This window comes from Penicillium waksmanii, assembly GCF_028829765.1.
Source record: "Penicillium waksmanii strain IBT 27052 chromosome Unknown utg000007l:1.0-4314555.0:1.0-4317578.0, whole genome shotgun sequence".
Lineage (NCBI taxonomy): Eukaryota > Fungi > Ascomycota > Eurotiomycetes > Eurotiales > Aspergillaceae > Penicillium > Penicillium waksmanii.
Genome location: NW_026643253.1, coordinates 349,511 through 363,576, shown reverse-complemented (window position 1 = coordinate 363,576; position 14,066 = coordinate 349,511). Strand labels below are relative to the sequence as shown.

The 14,066-nt window shown below is 47.6% G+C and overlaps 7 protein-coding genes across 7 annotated transcripts; 3 read left to right on the top strand and 4 right to left on the bottom strand.

The window, feature by feature from the left end:
• Nucleotides 1–259: 259 nt before the first annotated feature.
• On the bottom strand, nucleotides 260–1,381 carry N7481_006975 (Rab family GTPase; the record flags this gene model as incomplete). The annotated part of the gene is made up of 1 exon (XM_057266194.1): nucleotides 260–1,381. One exon carries the CDS (start codon nucleotides 1,379–1,381, stop codon nucleotides 260–262), a length of 1,122 nt encoding a protein of 373 aa, XP_057120395.1.
• Nucleotides 1,382–2,150: 769 nt separating this feature from the next.
• N7481_006974 (putative MFS monosaccharide transporter) lies at nucleotides 2,151–3,891 on the bottom strand (the record flags this gene model as incomplete). The annotated part of the gene is made up of 3 exons (XM_057266193.1): nucleotides 2,151–3,039; nucleotides 3,096–3,761; nucleotides 3,815–3,891. The coding sequence occupies 3 exons, from the start codon at nucleotides 3,889–3,891 to the stop codon at nucleotides 2,151–2,153; spliced, it is 1,632 nt and encodes a 543-aa protein (XP_057120394.1).
• Nucleotides 3,892–3,990: 99 nt separating this feature from the next.
• N7481_006973 (uncharacterized protein) lies at nucleotides 3,991–4,305 on the top strand (the record flags this gene model as incomplete). The annotated part of the gene is made up of 1 exon (XM_057266192.1): nucleotides 3,991–4,305. One exon carries the CDS (start codon nucleotides 3,991–3,993, stop codon nucleotides 4,303–4,305), a length of 315 nt encoding a protein of 104 aa, XP_057120393.1.
• Nucleotides 4,306–4,640: 335 nt separating this feature from the next.
• On the top strand, nucleotides 4,641–4,975 carry N7481_006972 (uncharacterized protein; the record flags this gene model as incomplete). Its single annotated transcript, XM_057266191.1, has 2 exons — nucleotides 4,641–4,700; nucleotides 4,802–4,975. The coding sequence occupies 2 exons, from the start codon at nucleotides 4,641–4,643 to the stop codon at nucleotides 4,973–4,975; spliced, it is 234 nt and encodes a 77-aa protein (XP_057120392.1).
• A 4,913-nt stretch (nucleotides 4,976–9,888) lies between these two features.
• Nucleotides 9,889–10,573, top strand: N7481_006971 (uncharacterized protein; the record flags this gene model as incomplete). Its single annotated transcript, XM_057266190.1, has 2 exons — nucleotides 9,889–10,189; nucleotides 10,248–10,573. 2 exons carry the CDS (start codon nucleotides 9,889–9,891, stop codon nucleotides 10,571–10,573), a joined length of 627 nt encoding a protein of 208 aa, XP_057120391.1.
• Nucleotides 10,574–11,422: 849 nt separating this feature from the next.
• Nucleotides 11,423–11,644, bottom strand: N7481_006970 (uncharacterized protein; the record flags this gene model as incomplete). The annotated part of the gene is made up of 1 exon (XM_057266189.1): nucleotides 11,423–11,644. One exon carries the CDS (start codon nucleotides 11,642–11,644, stop codon nucleotides 11,423–11,425), a length of 222 nt encoding a protein of 73 aa, XP_057120390.1.
• A 233-nt stretch (nucleotides 11,645–11,877) lies between these two features.
• Nucleotides 11,878–13,509, bottom strand: N7481_006969 (NAD(P)-binding protein; the record flags this gene model as incomplete). The annotated part of the gene is made up of 1 exon (XM_057266188.1): nucleotides 11,878–13,509. One exon carries the CDS (start codon nucleotides 13,507–13,509, stop codon nucleotides 11,878–11,880), a length of 1,632 nt encoding a protein of 543 aa, XP_057120389.1.
• Between the last annotated feature and the right edge of the window lie 557 nt (nucleotides 13,510–14,066).

Genomic DNA, 14,066 nt, shown 5'->3' with positions numbered 1-14,066 from the left:
GGATGTGTGATTGTTGATTTACAAGTTGAGGCAAATTAAAACTAAGGTCTACTTTTATGGGGTTCTCATGCATTACAACTACTTGTTTCCAAATGTGAAGAGTAGCTACTAGTATGCTTGAATGTCCATTATACTGTATCGTAGGGCGCCAATGCAGGTATCAAAAAACACAAACTAAGGGGGAAAAAAGGAGGTATTAAGCATTAAACCAGAGACAAACCACCAGGTAAAACAAAATCGAATGCACTCCGCTGCTGCTCTAGCAGCATCCCCCCCTCCGGCGAGCCTGAACAACCTGCACCTCCTCAGCCTCGATATTCGGCGTCGCCAGTCCAAGCCAACTCCTCCTCTTATCACCAATCCCCAATCGAAAGCTCCCCTCGACACTAGGTGTCGGCATGCCAAACACCCCATCCATGCTCGGGGTGATGGCAGCCAGCGCAGCAGCCTCCGCATCCCGTCGATTCCGCTGTTCAACCAGCTTCCGCGTAATAACACGGAAGACTTCTTCAATCCCCTCCCCATCTTTCGCACTGATCTCATGACAACAATCCCACCCAATCTCCTGGCCCCAGAATGCTGAGCTCCGCTTACTGTCAGGGCTTTGTAACGCACAAGCGCCCGCCGAAGTCGATATCCCGATCGCACTCGTACTCCCCGCCGAAGCAGATATACTCCCAGGCCCAGGGCCAGGGCCAGGACCACCAGCCACACCCCCACCACCGCCGAAGACGCCAGACCCAAATCCCAGTCCTGCGTTGTTGATTCCCATGGCGGTGGCGGGCGGCGTGGATGCTTGTGTTGGGTAGAGCTGCTCGGCGACGTAGGCGATGGTTCGTTCGAAGGGGATACGTCGACAACTCGGATCTTCCGAGACAATGTCGGATTTTGTTCCCACGACGTGTATCACGAGGGGTTGTTGATCTTCCACACCGCTACCTGCTCCGCCTCCACCTCCACCGCTTTCAGTGCCGAGGTTGCGCCGCAGTTCGCGGAGCCAGCCGGCCATTTCTTGGAAGGAGGTTTCGTCTGTTATGTCATAGCAGAGTAGACAGGCGTGTGCGCCGCGATAGTACAGTCGCGAGATACTCCTGAATCGCTCTTGGCCGGCTGTGTCCCATATTTGTAGGCGCACGGTTGTGTCGGAGGGGGTATCGAGGACTCGTTTTGTTACAAAGGAGGCGCCAACGGTGGAGGTAGTTGTTGAGGGGTCAAATGCGTTGCGGACGTAGCGTTGCACGAGGGAGGTTTTGCCGACTCCTGAACAGGCGAAGTAGTGTGTTAGCTGGTCTGTATGCAGGGTCTGATATGTTCTGCTGTGGAGGGGTACGGTACCCTGTGCGCCGAGGACGACGATCTTGGCCTCGAGGGACGAACTCATCGTGTGTGAGGGGGTTTGAGCATGTCGGATCAATATGGAGTAAGAGATATCAGTAGGCAGGAGATACTAGATAGCAAGGGGATAATGACAGAGTGGAAGAGGTGAGAGGAAAATGAGTCAAGGGGAACAAGGGAAGAGAAGAAAATTCGCTAAAAACAGGATGAGATAGGTTCACGGGATCAGCTGAGCCGATCACTCGCGTCAGCCCTGCGCCACTTGATTATTGTTAGTGCCTTAGTACGATAGAGCGAGGGGTAGAGTTAAATGGTTAAGTGTAAAGTAAGTGAGATTGCAGCCCTGTGGAGACCTGCATGAACTACTCTTAAGTATGGGGAAATAGTTCCACTTTGTCAAATGGGATGGTATATAACTGGATTGAATTTACGCAGTTGCTGAGCAAGAGAACCTTCTGTTCTAGTTATTTATTCATTTACTGCTTAGCGTCTTTATTGCTCAACTGCTTCATTCTCTGTTTGGTTCTATTCATTGGATCTTTTACTTTGTGATCTACGTCACAGACGGTGGTAAAAGTGTAGAAATGTAGAATTGCTGTACGAATAGCTAAGAAGATGCCTTAATTAGACATAAATCATAAGACAAAGAGAAATGGGTATATAGAAATCCAATCTGGTCTGGCCTGGTACGATCTTGTCTGATCCCACAGTCCCGCAGACAAAGAACAATCACATCATTTGCAACACCGCGATCGCGTTTCATCGCATCGCATGGCAGTTGTAAGAGTAGTAAAGTATTTATTCGCCCTCTACTGCTACTGAGACTGAGAGTACTCCTCCGTGAACTGGCTACTCTCCCCCTGCTTCTTGGTATTGCCCTGATGCGATGAGTTGGACGAAGCGGGGTGACCTTTCTCGGCATCATCACCACCTCCACCGCCGAATCCATACTCCAAAGCCTTCTGCTCGATCTCCTCGTCGGACAGCTTGGGAAGCTCCTTCGCCGCGCGCACATAGGACATGTTTTCGCAGAAACCCTTGGCAAAGATGATATCAATCTCCTCCAGACTGCGACCGGCAGTCTCGGGGTAGAAGAAGATCATCGGTGGGATGAAGACGGCGTTCATGACGGCGAAGAAGAGATATGTTCGCCAGCTGATGTGTTCAATCATAACGGGGGTAATCATGACAACGGTAAAGTTGAACAGCCAGTTGGAACAGGTTGAGACGGCGTTTGCCTTGGCGCGTGTTCGAATGGGCGAGATCTCGGCTGGGTATAACCAGGGAAGAGGGAGAATCGATGCACCGAAGAAGGACATGTAGAGGAACAGTCCGAAGACGGCACCCTTGGCTGGGCCGGGGGTGCCAGGAATCAGACAAGCGAAAACGATGATCATTGAGACCATTTGACCTGTCATTCCTCCAATAAAGAGCTTACGTCGGCCGATTTTTTCGATGAAGAACCAGGAGAATGTTGCGAAGATGGCGTAGACGATCATGTTTACACCGCCGATAAGGAGGGACATGAATTCGGTTTGGTTGAGGGATTGCTTCAGGAGCACTGGCAGATAATAGATAACTGCGTTGCAGCCAGAAAGCTGTTGAGCAATCTGGGACGATGATCCGATCAGCATGCGACGGAAATGTTGCGTCTTGCCGCCGGTGAGTAGGTCGGAGTAGCCAGATCCTTCGGAGACGCCAGCCCTGGTGAAAGTTAGCTTGTTTCTTTGAGTTCAGTTATCTCTTTAGAGGGTACATACGCTTCAATGGACTCAATGACAAGTTGCTTCTGTAGCTGAGTCTCGTGGTCATCAATTTCCTTGCCGGCCAGAGCGGCCAACACGTACTCTCCTTCTTCGACCTTGCCCCTAGAGATGAGGAAACGTGGAGAGTCGGGCAGGTAATACATCCCGACGATTATGATAGCGCCGAAGATAACCTGGAAGCCGATGGGGAATCTCCAGGCAAGGTCAGGCGGGCCGTAGGAAGCACCGAAGTCAATCCAATAAGCGATCATAGTACCGATGGCAATGGTACCTCCCTCGATACAGATGAGTAGACCACGGTTGCTAGTGCGCGAGCACTCGGCTTGGTAGGTGGGAATAGTGGAGGTGTTCATGCCATTTCCAATACCGGTGATCACACGGCCGAAGAAGAACTGCAAGAGAGGAATGTGGCCGACAAAAGATGTGACCTGAATAATGACACCGATAATCATAATGGCCGCACCGCCGATAACCATCTTGCGACGACCTAACTTGTCAGCAGTAAAGAGGGCGAACATGGCTCCGAAGAGACACCCCAGCTCGTAGACTGCAGTGATTAGGGCTTGCATTGTGTTGTCGCCCTTCGCAGCTGTGAAGACGTCGGTGAAAGCGGTGGATGAGATAATTCCAGACATGACACCTTGGTCATAACCGAAGAGTCTGATAATGTTAGACGTGACTGGAAAAAATGTAGTAGAAGAGGGAGCAGATACAAGAAGCCCATCGTCGCAATGGTCGACACTGTCTGCGACAGTGGCCGCCCACTCATGCCAATATAGGAGGGCGCCATGGTTTGTCCCAGTCGAGCCGGTGTATGCTAATAATATGTATGTTCGAGGTAGTATACTGGAGAATTGATGTTCAATCCCGTTCGTGGATAGGGGAGAGAATGGAGACACGCGGAGAGAAGAAGAAAAGAGAGGAGACAAACCGCGGGGGGAGGAAGGGGATATTTGAATCCCGCGACATTTTACGAAAGTGGCAAAGAGATGCAATCGTGGGGCATAACTTACTTCCCCGTGTCTCTGGTCTCGCACAATGCGTGCAGCTAGCAGCCAGCAGCGAGGAGAGACTAGGACAGAACCAGGACCAAGGACGCTGTCCAGACGGTACGAGTACGGAGTCCAACACGATCCACTTGTTTGAGCTGGCGGCTCCGCTAGGTGGAGCCAAGATCCCGGATGCATCAATTATCATCGATTAAGCATTTCCCATCACCCCCGCCCGGGCTTGTGCGGTTTGCGTCCCTGATGACATCAGGTTTGGTGGAGCGAGCCGAATTTTAAGTGGACGCAAGAAATGGCCCAGTTGTGATTGGTATTGTCGATTGGTATTGTCGTTGTTTTCCTGGTCCTGCCTGCCTGCTTGGGCCAAATGAGGTTTAGAAGGAGGAGATAATTAAGACAAAAAAAATACAGTTCCAATATTAACGGTTGAGGCAAGGGGCTGGCTGAGAAACCAATAAACAGAGAAATTGGTTCTAAGCATTCACCAAAAGCGAAAAATCAAAACAACATCAACAACATTAGCACGCAGTCTATGTACCGTGCTGAGGGTCTGGATTGTCAATTCGCCTTGCGCCCCGAGTCGGCGGATTTTGTTTGTTTCCGAATCCATCAGGCAGGTATGTCGAGGTACGCCATCGTGCAGTGCGGTAGTTACACCTACAGTACAAAATCCCCCTGTACATAATTGTATAGCTTTGTGGCCTCACTCTTGCCCTAATCTATCTTGTGCATGTACGATCTCTTGGCCACGGCACATCATCGACCTCGGACTCGGACTACAACTATCGGGATGCCGTTCACCGCATCCCGAATCAAGCGGTACGGTGGACAATGATGCAAGAATTCAGCCGTGTTGGAACTACATAGCGAGCGGATCAGTGGGGCGAAGGGCGGGTCCATGCGTGGAGCTCGGGCTTCTTCACAGAGAGAATGTGCATTCCTTGCTCATAAAAATAGTGGCAGGCCAGATCAGTTGTATTGTTGGAATAAAAAATCCAAAAAGGGGGTGGAGGGCAAACAGAAAGTACGGTGAGTGGCTGGGATGATTTTGATCTGGATATTCTGCTTACAATTTTATCTTGATTTTATTCCACGTTCTGGTTACAAGTCTGCAGTTTTGGAGGCGAAGCTTAGCCTAGTCTCGGCCGTAACCCCGAATGCATTGTGTAGCGTGTGGTTCGTGACCTAAATGCATTTGTTCGTCTACGCCTCCTCGTAAACATGATTCCAATTTTGAATTTTCCACGACATACTTCGTGGTGTTTTATAGTTTGATGTTTGGCTTTTTTTCACCCAGGGTAGATCTCAAGCTCAACTTCAGGGTATCTGGTCGGTACTCTCACCCGCAAACTTCAATGTTTCGGCTCTCAAACAAATACCGCGTCGAGGATTAGATGCTGCCAACCCGTCAACTAAAGCATATTGCCCCACGCCATGTCTCAAGACCCGACCGTGAAAACTCTGGCCCAACAGGCAACCGAAATCAGACTCCGCCATGATAGAGGTGCCACAAGTGGGCCGTGTAGTCCTTCGAGAACCATTTAGGACGATCAGTGAGTGGGCGAGGTTACGAAATAGCACGGAGATTTTAATTCTACTCTCCCACGGCCACGACCACATTTTAGTCATTGGGTAGACTAACCTGCGGACAACGCCCGAGTTGGTCAACGCTGAGTAGAAGGATGTTTGTTTTGCCATGAACTAGTATCGACGAAGAAGGTCGATTGGGTTCTCGGAGTATCGCTTGGACTTTTATTCAGTCTCCATTGCGTGTCATCGTTGAGGCAAAACCCTCAGGTAGTCTCATCAGAATGAGGTTTGCTCCATCTCGCGTGCATTCTGGCACGGTCACCCTCCGCTTTCCCCAAACATTCCCTACTCCATCCCCATCCTCCGAGTTGCAGTGAAAAGGGGCAGACTCCGTGACGCGTTAGTCTAGCCTAAAGAGATCAATATCATGTCTGCCTTGTTTTTGCTATCGCCACGTCATGTCGAAGCTGACGAGTAGCGAGTCGCCATTCGCTCATATGTAGCTGCAAAGGCTATACGGCGAGAGTTCTCGGTTCTACTGCTATAGGTTACTAGTTTATTATGAACTCTCAATACGACGTCGGCTGATGGTTTGGTGGTGGTTCGTCTAGCTCGGCTGTGACGTACGTGGATCAGTCGCGTCCACGGTTCAGCTTCATCCAGTGCACATGTATATAATAACCCCGCCATTTAATACCCTCATCGCATGTGTCTTTGAAAGTTTTTCACATCAGTCTCTTTAATAGAGTAACACAAATACTTGAGCTAGCAGCGTGTGGTAGACCCTACATTAGGATTCAGCAACGCGGAGACGCGGTAGCACTCGGAAGCCCCGGTATCGACGGATATGAAATGATGCAGTTGTTTTTTTGAGTCCATGGACTGCTGCAGTGGATGTCAATGCGGTCCCGATCATTTAATCTCGGTATGGGGATATTCCGGGGTGTCTTTTCTGGAAAAGAATTTCCCAGGAAAAGCCCCATCGTATGAAGCTTAACGCGGGATCCGCGGTGGCGTCGCCAAGCATTCTTTCCCCCGATCGATCTGCTCCCTACGATGGTGAACTTGTTTTGCTGCTTTTCTGCTGGGATCATATGCACTGTCTTGTTGTACAGAACGAAGCGAATTCGCCCGTCTATTAACTGTTGGAATAATCTGGTTGAGGGTATTACAATCGTCGCGGAGTCCCCAGCTTAGCCCCTTTTCTGCCCCAGAAAAGGGGCTGTTCGCGTTGCGATCGTCGCCCTTCGGGCGTGCATTCTCGCCTCGCCTTTCCTTCCCAAGGGATAGCCCTAGTGATACATTGACCTCGCGGTCGCTTCTAGAATTCTGCTGTCTCGCTTGTCCTACCTTTTTTGAACATTCCTGGAACGCCCTGTCGCCCGCACACGTTAATACATAATAGTTCTAGCTACATATCCGAACCTGCCTCGAACTGATTATCGATGATCGGCAGTGAGGTGTTGCTGATCACTTTCTCTGAAAACAAACAATGCGCCCGATGCTATTGGATGGCCTATGTCCATCATTCGACCCAGCGACGATAATCTGTAGAACATTGTCTCCACTTTGTGTTTTCGATTGTGCTATTTTTATGCGGACTTGGGCGCGATTCACGTCTGAGAATTATACTTGGAATCATTGGGAGAAAAGGTGCCAATACGTGGTTTCTTCTGAGTTGGAGCGTCATCCATACTAATACCAGATTGTATGTACCTTACCCACTAACTGGAGCTGAGTACATTTGCGGCAATTATTTAGAATAATAACCCTTGAGTATCATCCTTATGATTCAGCTAAGAATAGATGAAGCACATCCAATGTGGTCTAGATATCACCACAGGCTCCATTTATATGCATCTCAAGCTACAAACATCGAGTAGTTTTTACAACAACTTGAATGTAGACCATGCGCGAGAAGTATGATTCGCTCTTGGGGTAAGAGACACGACAATTGTTCCAATAAATGAAATATATTAGGCAGTTTCCAAGTGCCCGATCTGACTCTATTGTATGCCCCTATATCTGGCCGTGAATGGACGCTATCTGTAATCTGCTCGTCCTCTGACCCCGAGACAATAATGTTCAGTGAATGTTTATCACCATTATACAGACTATAATCTGATAAACTGGGTTTTATACAAAAGGTTGAGGTAGATGATGAAGGAACTTATATCTATTACTAGATTGAGTGGAGGGTAAAACTAAATAACCATATGGTGATAAAGGATACGGAATAAGACTTGTCTCTGCTATCTAGGTCTTACTAGGAGCGGATAAAGAATACGGCTGGAAATATTCTGCGGAGAAAGATAGCCTATAATTAACGGGTGAGACTAGAAGATACCAACCTAGTAGTGTCTATAAATGAACGTTCTTAGTCTGATCTTATTAAGTGCTTTGAAGGCGCTAGTGTTGATTAGACTATGGTAGAGAATCAGCTGCGGATGTAGGCTAATCTCTGTTGTCTTAGTAAGAAACTTTAAATTCAGATAACTATTAATTATATAGATAACTATAGTCGACTTCTATCCAGCAGCGATAAAACAGGGATATTATCTGTTACTAAAGGATTACTGTGATAGATGCCGAGCAGGCTTCCAGGGTTTATGAAGTATGGTAAGATAAGTATAGAATTATACGTTGTCCTGGACCTCTAAACTACTATAAAGGACAATATTGCTGGTAGGACCTATACGGAAAAACTTTTTATAGATTATGTATAACCTACTTAAAGATGCATATTAGATATATATAGCAGGGAGGGATTATCAAAACTTATAACAACATTTCTGATATTGTTTGTAAACAATTTTATGCCGAGGAGAATCAGCGGCTTGAACGACAGAAGAAAAGCCCAGACAGCTCTATATGTAGATCTATATATTATCTAGTCTACTTTTATCTCCTATCTTAAATACCTATCCCTACAGCTACCGCTACTGCTGAATATCCAAAATCCAGCTGCTAAGCAAGCTAATCTAATTAATATTCTGGGACTTGTTGATATAGCCGTCAAAGAATATGCTACCTGGCATCATTTACGGGTGAGCAGTGAGACCTTCAAGGAGAGAGTCCAGAAAGCCCGCGATATAGCCCTTGAGAATTATCTGGATCTCAAGCAAATCCACGATTATCAAGATCCAGATTTCCTTGTCAAAAACTGCGTAAAATCAGGAGCCGCCCGGCGATTTCTTAGCGATGTTGCCCGCTGGGTGACGCGAAACAGAGATATGAATGAAATTGCAGAGTAATCGTAACCTTTCCAGGCGTTACAACATATAGTTATTAGAGAGCAGCTGCCACATGCGTAATTTTTTCAGTTTAGAATTGATGTCAATTGTTTTCGCAATCTTTCATTTCACTTTCATCAAAGGTTTGGCAGTGCCCTGCTTTCTTCAAGCGCCGGTTGTCCCCAGCCTTTCATCCATTCGGAGTGCAATACCTGCTGTGCTGTCGCTCTTTCGTTCGGCTGGAAGACTGGCATCGTTCGAAGCATCGTCTCGAAGGCCCCCCTCTCTTTCTCTGTCACGGGCTCTAGGCCCGCCTCAGTGCGAGGTTCCTGTATGCAGTCGCAGTCAGAATGTCCACATATCCTTCTTTTACCAGCATGTCTACTGTCAATCTTGTCAAGTATTATTTTTACAAAGGCAAGATGCCAAAGAATCCGAAAGATTCGCGGGATGTCGTGGCCCTAGCATATCAGACTGCCAGAGATATGAAACTTTATCCGTGGGCAATATTGATCAGGTAGAGATGCGCTCGAAACATTAAGTTTATTTGCTGCTGCGAAAATGATTAATTTGTATGTGTCTCGCGTACAGATCGAAACATCACAAAACCACAACTATTAATGGCCAGACTGGAGAGGACCCGAAAGGCTTTCATTTGGCGTTCTGTTACAAGGATGATACAGTGATATTCGAAATCAGATTTACCTCGATATTCTCTCTTGGTATCTCACAGCCACCCTCATTTCCATATCGGGTTAAGCTCCCTTTAAACTATGTAGCCTTGATGAGTAATGATAAATTACTGTAACTAATTATGTGTCTCGTACGTGCTTCTTTCTCGCCGGTCTAAAAGCCGCCAGTTTCTTGGTCTTGTTTTAGCTAGACAGCACCTATCTCTAGTGCCTTTTTGTCCTTTCATTCTTAAACCCCCAACATTAACCTTTCCCTAATTCCTCACTCTTTCCTCGTGAAATCCTCACACCAGCTTGATTTTACCCTTTCCCACCCAACGTAGTGATGTCTTCTCCAAGGGCGCTATTCGTTGTTGATATCCAAAACGAACTTATAGCCGATCCTGACACCTGCATTCCTAATTCTAAGCAGGTTATCAAGGCAACGGAAGAAATCCTTAAGGTTTCTAGGTTGATCCTTGACTCCTATGAAGGCAGTAACAGCCCACCACCCTGGCTTATTGTTTTCGTCCAGCATGAGGAGTTTCCGCCCGAGGGAACTATGTTGAGGGGCAGTAAGTCTTGGGAGCTGTTTTTCCCTCCTCGATCAAACCGGCAGGACGAGATATTAGTGGCGAAGAGCACAGGTATGTATATTCTGAAATATATATAAGGAAAATTATGTTAGCTAAGCAGAGATTGTAGGAGATACTTTCAAGTCAAATCACGATCTCGTACAGAAGCTCCGCAACAGAAACATCACCGAGATTGTCATGTTCGGTCTCCAGAGTGAGGGCTGCGTGGAGGCGACGTGCACAGGGGCGCTAGCCGCTGGATTTGGTGTGACCGTACTCTCCGGTGCACATTCGACCTATGACAGCGATGGGAAAACGGCTGTGGAAATTGAGCGTGAGGTTGAGCACCGTCTGTTCACACGTGGCGCTCGCATCGTTCCTGGGAAGAGGAAATATCCACATGGGGGAGCGCTTGAGTATGGCACGGTTAGCAGCCATGGATCGCTACTGCGATAATCATCAAGGACCTACATTATGTACCTATACAGTATGGGTGGATTGATGGATTTCCCTGAAACGAAGGAACGGAGTGGAAGGGGTTACCAACCCCGGCTGCCCGACGCCAACGTTGACGCTGCCAAAAACACTACGAGAAACATACTTTCGTAGTCCAAAATAGGCCACTAATCGTCATTTGGTACTGGTATGGAAATCGCGATAAGTCTGCATTTCTAAAATACTGGATGAAAACTATTTAACATGCAATTACCGCTTTGTACGCAGTTTACCTAATAATGCCAAGCAATTTGGAAGTGTATCCGACTAGTAATGGTAGACAGGTCGCGACACATACACCCTATTCGCCCGCCAAGCCTCTCTCTCATTGGGGCTGGGTGGGATCCCTTCTCGTGTTCGGTTGTTTCTTGCCCTGAAATGAGGACCCTAGTACGAGGATTACTACCCCGCGCGAGCTACTCGCGAAACTTTTGCTGGCACTCCGACTATTAACTTGTTGCTGATCTGGACGCTGATTGGTTGGCTTCACTGCTAGGGAAATTCTGCGCCGCTTCCTGGAGCAGGAGTTACCCTAGGGTGAGTCTAGCCCAGCCACTGAATAAAATGGCTTTCGTCGAGCCACTTGTAAATGGTGTTTCGATGATGCTTGGTACAGAAGAAAGCCTATCAAATGCCGGGGTAAAGAAGTCATCGCAGGAATCCACCAGCATCATGATGTCTACGTCTAGATGGGATGTTAATACCGAGGCGAAGCTCAAATCCCGAAATATAAAGGAGATTAAGAAAAATTAGGGGCTATGTCATCTTCGTCTGGTACTTGCTAGAGCAGTTCCAAAATTAGAGAACGTTTCAGTTGCGCTCGTGGAGCAAGATAGTAATCGGCAGCATCTCTGAAGTCAGATGGTGTGTTCTGATCTGGAACTGGGGGACGTAATTGATGTATTCCGGTTCGGTACCATTGGCTTCGGCTTGAATGGGCCCGGTGATTTCTTCAAGAACCGAAATCTTACCAGCCGCATCTTCGGTTTCAAGCCAGCCCTCCCGATTGCCATCGCCAATGTTCACCTTCATAGATGGACTTCACCCGAGGTATATATAGGCACTTGTAACTTATAACTATTGCCAATGATGATTCTAGTACTACTAGTACACCTCTCCTCAACGATGAAATATGGCCCACAGGTACTATTTTTAATATATTTCCAAGGACCTCGGGATCGATAGTTTATGTATTCCAAGGTTAGCATTTAATAAAGAGCGAAAATGAAGCCCCATCATTTGCCTTTCTCAAAGCCTCTCTGATTTTACAAACGAACGTCAGAGCCAGCTTGAGGATGCCCATCCTGAATCTTTAAATATTTAGACAATAACATATCTTTTATCCTTCTTGCACTGTTCGTGCTCTCTGATAGAGATGCTCCATGTCGACCTTCAAATCCAGAAACGTAGAATAAACCCGGTGCCAGCTCCAGCTGATCATCCTGGCCCGGTTGGCGTCTGGTTCCTTCCACTACAGGTAATGCGTATGGCCAAAATTTCCGACCAACCCATCGAATCCAGGGCTCGTCAACACATTCGCTCCTGCCCATCCAGCGGGTCTCTGGACGTGTGGGGTAATTGATCGCTAGGTCCGGATCGGTATTCATTGAGTATCCATTGTTTAACTTGTAGCAGCTTTGATCCGGGAAAGTGACACTCTCTCGGGCCTTGCCACATTTTTTCATCAAGGCAGCAATGTCATCGTCCGAGAATGGGTCTTTTGAGACGACACGGTAAAGATTCTCGTAGTCGGATACACAGCCCGAACCTACGTCGCTGAAAAGCCTTGTGATCGAGATAAACGGCGGGGTTGAACATGGATTTCCAGGCTGAGCTACTCCGTCACTCTGCACGTTCCATATAAGATTTGGCCCCTCGCCGTAATCCAAAGACATGTTGAAAGCCGTATGATCCAGTGGTCGCTCCGTTAGGAAATTGGTAACGTGAAGAGAAGTGTAGCTTATATTATCCGGAGTGATTGGCAACGATTGCTCGAACCGGAGAGAGGCTTGCCCGAAAGGGGCGGCAATAATGACAGAGTCAAATGTGCCGTTGTGATTTTCTGTCAAAACGTGAGGAGACTGGAAAGTCCAGTGGGCATCCCAAGCCGAATCAGGCCGCTGAATCAATTTGGTCACCGCGGATTGTAGATTGAGAGAAAAGTTGGTTCGTCGGCCTAGTTGCTTGACAACGTCATCTAATAGAACTCCAATGCCAGTGTCGAGGGTAGATTGGGGCTTTGAGCCGATGAAATAATGTCCTGTGAATTCTGACAATAAATCCTTGTCTGGGCCGGGTCGCGCCCGTATGAATATCGATTTTACCAACAGTTGGAAAGTTATCCAATCGTCATATTCCTCCCACTCCTGCCCTGTCTTCCAATTCCGGCAACTCGTCAATAAAGGTTCGATATATTCGCCATTGATTGACTCTTTCAAGGAATGGAAGACATTCCACCAGTATTTGGGGGACAAGGCATGCCTTGAGAGAGTCCTTGCGACATTTTCCCATGTCAGAGGCACTCGATCAGTCGGGTTCAGGTTCAAAGTCTGGCCATCCCAGGTACTAGCTCGATCAGGGAGACTTGTGCCAAATGATCGGCTCCAAACAAAAAAGTCACGATCGATGCGATCCTCGGAAGAGGTCCTGCGAACCATGTCACCGATCGCTTCATCGTCCGAATCAAACATATACGCTCCGCTATCGGTAGGTGCTATACTTGTCCAAGAACTATCCCGGGCGTCGTATCGATAGGCTTTTCCAATTCGACCTCCAATCTGTGGCTCTTTCTCAAAAATTGTAACTTCTGCTGATGTGAGTCCAGGGTCGTTACTCTCGAGGAGGTCCGCTAGGTATATTCCGGCAATTCCACCACCTGAGGGAATGTTAGAGACCATGTACCAGTAGATATGAATAAAATGTGGTTCCCTTATTGGTGACACATTTATTTTCAAATTCGTGCAGATACTCTTACCGATAATAGCGACCTTCGTTTTGTTGGCTTCAAATGGCTGGATCCTGAGGGGTTGTCTGTATGGATCTGGTTGATCGGTCGCAAGTGAATTTGAATTTGAATCTTGTTGATTTTGTCCCTGAGATGGGCGGTTTGCAAGATGTTGTGAATTGAGTGCTGATATCGGGATGACAAGAAGCATGATACAGGCCACGCCTAGAAGCCCGTAGGACGGGCCTTGGGAACACGATGACTTCTTACACCGAAGAACCATTTTATCAAATCCAAGTACCATCTCGGTACTATTGGTCCTGTGGTAGAGTAGTTGCACAAGAGAAACATACCTGATCATAATGTATTTAAATTATGCACCTCAAAGGTTTGGCCCCCATCTCAGTATCTCAACACGGTGGCCCCAGGCACCTTGGCAAATGATGGATTCAAGTCTTCCCGGCCTTCCATTGGCCGCTAGTTGTGAGTCATTGCGATATTGATAAACAG